Raw genomic sequence first — 6,000 nt, 5'->3', positions numbered from 1 at the left:
CCATGCTGTGTCTGTGTGTGCTTCCCTCCAGGCAATGGGCTGGCATCTGCTCAGGGTGGGCAAGATCCAGCAAGCAGCACCCCTGACCAGAGGAAGGAGGGCCAGCACCAGGACTGAGGGGCTCCACGGGAGTGGCACAGACAGAGGAGGGGTGGGGCATAGTAGCAAGGCAGGAAGGCCTGGTGCGTAATATACTTCTGGGTGGACATCTGCCTTTAATGTTGGACTGCTATGCAGGCCTGCACATTCCCCCTGTGACCCCTCCCCCAAGCTGAACCTCCAAACAGATGACCCATGGGCCCTGGGCTATTTAGAACCCACCTGGAAAGTCACCTTTGCATGGAGGTACTGTTACTAATGTTACCGGGTGGTTTGTGCTGTCCAAACAGAGAGGTGGCAGAAGGTGGGTCTGAGGGCTCCTTCAGAGCTGATTTGGGGACAAGGTCTTTTTAGGTATTCCCAGGGACAAGGTGAGGGGCACAGCCACTATGCCACCCCAGTGAGAGAGAGCTGGGGTTGGACTGAAAGCTGTAGGGAAGTTGAACCTAGCAGTGATGTGGATCTAAATGGCCGAGGGATCTCTCTGCCCCAGAGATGTGTGGGCATCTGTCAAGTTCACCAAACTATAGAATCCTGCCTGTGGCTAGCAGGGGCAAACAACTCGATTCCTTAGGGGTCTCAGGGAAGGTCAAATAAAGTCCATTCACATGAAGGAGAAAGTAACTGGTGGGACGTTTGAGCTTTCCCAGATGGTCAGCAATCAACTGACGAAGGATAGCCATGTGGACCCATAATAGAACCATAGAGAGTGGTAGCATGGAGGGGGGTGGGGGTGGGGGTGTCCTAGATCTGAGGCCCTTCCTGGAGTCTTTACACTCGAGGGAGGAAGGTAGATATGGTTTAAAAGTGAGGGTGTGAGCTCTTGGGGAAGCCTGTCTCTTTCCTGGGTCTCATGTGCTCATGGGCCTGGTATACAACCTCTCCAGACCACAGAGTTATACCCCTTACCCTACCCCCACCCCCACCTCCAACCCCACCTAGAACAGATTGTACAATCTCTTTCCCTTAGGCTTTTTGGGCCAGGCCCTTCTCCAAGGCAAACCGTTAATCAAGGGCAGCTTCCTTCCATTGAGATTTCTTCCTTTTCTGAGGTTTGATTTCAGGGCCAGGGCCCAGACCAAGCTGATTTTTAAGCAAGGCAAGCCCTGCCTTACCTTACCCTGTCTCAAAGCACAAAGCAAAACACATAGTCTGTCACATCCATAAGTCTTGAAAAAAAAACAGACTTTTATTTATCACATTATCGCAAACATGGAAGGGACTAGGGACTCTTGTTCCATTTTGCCACACAAAGAGTTCTGACCCCAAGGTACTGCTAGTCCCTTGGCCGGAGCATCCCAAGCTGGGTCTTTCTCTTTATGGCCGACCTTGCCCACCCATCTCATGGAAGGCTGACTGGGCTGTACCTGCTCGGCTTCCCAGCCCTAGTGGACATCAGTCTCCATATTAGATGAGAGGTCTGGTGGACAGAAACGGACAGGCTTGTAACGTGTGAAGGCAGAAGGTCTCAGACCTGGGATGGACCAGACTTTACTGAGTTAAAACCACATGCTGTGGGCTGGAGAGATGGCTCAGTGGTTAAGAGCACTGACTGCTCTTCCAGAGGTCCTGTGTTCAAATCCCAGCAACCACATGGTGACTCACAAACCATCTGTAATGGAATCTGACCCCCCTCTTCTGGTGTGTCTGAAGATAGCTACAGTGTACTCACATACATAAAATAAATAAATAAATCTTTAAAAAAACCAACACACATGCTGTGGGGTGGGGCAGGGTTGACCTGGCCTGGACACAGCTGGGGCAGCAACAGGGACACTGTTGTTCTATCTTCATGAGTTGGAAGCTGTTGTGGCCGTGGGGACCTGGAGAAGGCAGAGCCTCTTTCACTGTTCCCTGCAGGCTGCCTTGTTTATTAGAACAGAGTGGCGGAGACTCCAAAGACTTGAATTAGCATCCTGGCTATGACTGTTCTTTCAGGGAGTGGTTTTAGCTCTCGGGCTCCCAAACTATTTTTCCACAAAGTATAGACAAAGACCCCTACCAGGTACCTTTGTGTGCTCATGTAGTAGAAACTGTCACAGCTAGGTTCTGGGCCACAAGAGCCATAGTTGCTGATGGGTCTCTGCACATAGTTGTCTCTTTTTTGACACTCTTTCTCATCAGTGACTGACTAGCCTGTCAGGGTGGAATGTGCCAGCCTGCGCCAGGTGTGTTTTGAGTTTAGCTCCTACCCCTTAGCCCAAACCCCAGGGTCTGGCTTGGCTCTGCTGCGGCCCTGCAGGTTCACACGTTGGTCTCTAGCTCACTGATCTCAATAGTACAGTGGTCTAGGCTGGCAGCGGCTGGATCCTCATCCTGCTCTACCTGGACTGGGATGTGGTGGGGGCACGTGGGGCCCAGGGTTAGCTCTGAGGCCTCAGCCACACTCTTCACACAGCCATTCTGCTGGGCAGCCACGATCTCCTGCAGTGTCACTGGCTTGGTCTCACAGGGTAGCAATTTCTGGAGAGGAAACAAGGCCTCATTAAACATTTAAAAGTGAGGGTGTGAGCTCTTGGGGGAAGCATGTCTCTTCCCTGGATCTCACATGCTCATGGGCCTGGTATACAACCCCTCCAGACCACAGAGTTATACCCCCTACCCTACCCCCACCCCCACCTCCAACCCCACCTAGAACAGATTATATGATCTCTGTCCCTTAGGCTTTTTTTTTTTTTTTAGATTTATTTATTATTATATGTAAGTACACTGTAGCTGTCTTCAGACACACCAGAAGAGGGAGTCAGATCTTGTTACAGATGGTTGTGAGCCACCATGTGGTTGCTGGGATTTGAACTCTAGACCTTCGGAAGAGCAGTCGGGTGCTCTTACCCACTGAGCCATCTCACCAGCCCTCCCTTAGGCTTTTTAAGCCAGGCCCTTCTCCAAGGCAAACCGTTAACCAAGGGCAGTTTCCTTCCATTGAGATTTCTTGAGGTAGGTAATGGTGCTGGGAGCTGCAGAAAGAGATGTTCCTATAAACACAGCTGGGTAGCCTTGGCAGGTTACAGGGCTCTCTAGGCGCCAGTTTGCAGGCTGCCTTGTCTCCTGCTGCCTATTTTGGTAGATGAAGGCCTTGTCTTACAGAGTCCAGTGTGGAAAACAGTAGCTTCCCTACCTGAACCCCAGCTTCCTTGCTGTGAAGAGGGTACAGACTCCTATATATACAAGCAATCCTAATTACCACACAGCACCCTGCTGCACCACAAACAGCTTACCCTAGGGACTAGGTTTCTTAGAGGGAAGATGTTTTCTCACTATTTCACTGGCTAGATTGGGGTGCCCTGCAGGGGGGTCCTCCACGAATAGGTGTTAAAGAAGCCAGTCACCTGCTGAGGCAAAGAGCCCAGAGCTGTGGAGGATGCGACCGACTGAAGGCTTTCTGGTGGGTGGGTTGAACATCTGGACCTCTGCAGCCCCACCTGGCTCCATCCTCTACAGTCGTGGTCTTCAACCTTCCTAACGCTGCAGTCCTCTAAATACAGTCCCTTGTGTTGTGGTGACCCCCAACCATAGCATTTTCACTGCTACTTCATAACTGTAATTTTGCTACTGTTATAAACGATGATATAAAAATATGACATGCAGGATACCTGATGTGTGACCCCTATGAAAGGGCCGTTAGCCCTCAAAGGGGTTGCCACTCACAGGTTGAGAAGCACTGTCTTAGAGGCCTCCTGGAAGGAAACCACTCTCACCTCAGTGCCCATGTCCTGAGCAAAATCCTTCCGGCAGATGTGGGCCATGATCCCTGCCGCCAGTGCATCACCCAGCACATTAATCATGGTTCGGAAGCGATCCCTGGCAAGCCAAAGTGGACAGTGAGCTGCAGCAACCTCAGTGGGGAACTGGTAGAGAGCCACACTCAACTGGCAAGCGTGAGGCCACTGCACAGAGGCACAGACAGTGACCGTGACCGCAGGCAGGGAGGCACCTAATGCACCCACAGTGGGCTGAAGCAACTGAGGAGCCCCCTTCACGCCACAGGCCCTGTGTTTAGAGGGGCCAGACTTGGGGTCACTATCTACAACCTCAAGAAGGCTCCATCTTCACTTTTGAATTCTGGGACACCAGTCGCACAGCTGGCGCAGATTATTGGGGTACCCTAGCATACCATACATAACAATCCCCCACCCTGCTGCCCTCAGCAAAGGATGAGGCTGGGTGGGGACCTGAACAGAGAACTCACAGTGCCCAGTCTACAGCTATGATGAGGTTGATGTCATCGGTCGGCAGTCCCACAGAGGTGAGCACGATGACCATGGTGACGAGCCCCGCCTGGGGGATGCCAGCCGCCCCAATGCTGGCTGCCGTGGCCGTGATGCTGCAGAGGGAGAAGGATGTGACAGGGATACCCACCATAGCCCTGGCTTCAAGGAGACCAGGATGCTAGAGGATGGGGCCAGCCAAGGGTGTGGGGGCTCTGTCGTGATATCCCATTGGGGGGTTCTCAGAGAAGCAGGTCCCTGCTCATAGTCCTTTGGACCTGTGGGTCCCCCATTCCCATCCATGAGAGAACTGCAAGAAGTTAGAAATTTGCCTCTGTGGAATAGAGACATTCGGAGATTCTGGTAGTCTTCCAGCACAGTTCCACCCTAGCCTGTCCTGCATGCAGGGACTAGCCTACAGGGACCTTAGGCTCTGTCCCATTACAACAGCCTGTGCACGACACCAGCCTCACTGGTCATCAGGCCTGGCTCTTGACTCTGCTCACCCTGATCAGGCTTACCCTAGTCCCAGCATCGGCCCTGCCTGTGGCTGACCTGTACCCGTGTCCTTCCTGACCCAGGGGCCCTCTAGCATGTGGCATTAGGACACACCTGATAGTGATGATCTGTCCAAAGTCTAGCTCATAGTTGTTGACCTGGGCGATAAAGATGGCAGCCACGGCCTCGTAGAGCGCGGTGCCATCCATGTTGATGGTGGCGCCCACAGGCAGCACGAAGCGAGCGATGCGGCGGTCGATATGGTTGTTCTCCAGCAGGCACTTGAAGGTGATGGGCAGTGTGGCTGAGCTAGGGGCAGAGGGGCAGGTGTCTGCCCACCACCCTCCTCCAGGATGGTCTGGGCCTCGGAAGTGAGCCACTACGGGAGAGCCAGCTCATGGATGCCCTGACAGAAATGTGTGGCATATGTGTGGGTCAGCTTGGGCTGGTAGGAACGACCCCGAGAAGAGTGCCCAGGAAGGCAATGGGGAGGAAAGCTTCAGTGGTACACTACTATACTGTGGGCCTAGAGTATCTGCAGCGGTGATTCCCAGAGACTACGGCAGAGTGCCTGGGCCTTGGTTTCCCATGGGGCCTCAGCAAGCCCTGTAGCCTGGGCACCTTGGTTTCTGTTGCCCATAACTCCCAGGTCACAGCGTGATTGTAAGATCAAGCCATGCTGTACTCAGAGATGAGAAGTACTCGTGTTAAGTCTATGGGAAGGGGCTTCTGCTGCAGGGGTGGGGGTACCTCTGACAGGGGTCAAGCACAACACAGTCCCAGAGACTGAGACCCCGGCAAGTAAGGCGAGGGCCGCAAGAAACACCAGACCTTTGGCCCAAAAAGGTGAGCTCCAAACCCTACAATTCCGCCCACAGGGAGCTTGGACACTTGCTCTCATAGGGCAAGATGATCATGGGTGACGACTCCATCCCCCCCTCCTTCCCTCCCTCCCTCCCTCCCTCCCTCCCTCCCTCCCTCCCTCCCTCCCTCCCTCTTCTAACTATCCCAGGCCCTCAGCTGTGGTGGGTAGGGTTTCACTAGTTCTACTCGCTTTCTCACCCCAGAGCATTATCTCAGCCTCGGAAAGCAATCCTGTGCAGGTACAAATTATTCCAGTCCAGGTATGGGGGCACTGAGCCCTGGGAAAGCTAAGAGACAGTCTGCCATCACACTGGGGTGCTTAACAGAACCA

At 53.3% G+C, this 6,000-nt stretch overlaps 1 protein-coding gene across 5 annotated transcripts in view; it reads right to left on the bottom strand.

Moving 5' to 3' along the window:
- Positions 1-1,263: 1,263 nt before the first annotated feature.
- Positions 1,264-6,000, bottom strand: part of Slc1a7 (solute carrier family 1 (glutamate transporter), member 7) — a 45,124-nt gene continuing 40,387 nt past the window's right edge. For 2 of the 5 annotated variants that reach the window (XM_006503088.2, XM_006503090.2), the window contains 4 exons: positions 4,920-5,114; positions 4,289-4,423; positions 3,798-3,900; positions 1,268-2,562 (listed from right to left, as the gene is read on the bottom strand). In XM_006503088.2, the coding sequence (XP_006503151.1) occupies positions 2,344-2,562; positions 3,798-3,900; positions 4,289-4,423; positions 4,920-5,114 (652 nt within the window). In that variant the 3' untranslated portion in view covers positions 1,268-2,343. Of the gene's footprint in view, positions 2,563-3,797; positions 3,901-4,288; positions 4,424-4,873; positions 5,115-6,000 lie in introns of those variants that run through there. The other 3 variants (NM_146255.3, XR_003954945.1, XM_030253567.1) reach the window with 3 other exon arrangements.

The sequence above is a fragment of the Mus musculus genome, chromosome 4 (assembly GCF_000001635.26).
Source record: "Mus musculus strain C57BL/6J chromosome 4, GRCm38.p6 C57BL/6J".
NCBI classification, from domain to species: Eukaryota; Metazoa; Chordata; class Mammalia; order Rodentia; family Muridae; genus Mus; species Mus musculus.
This window is presented reverse-complemented; position numbering and strand designations above follow the sequence as displayed.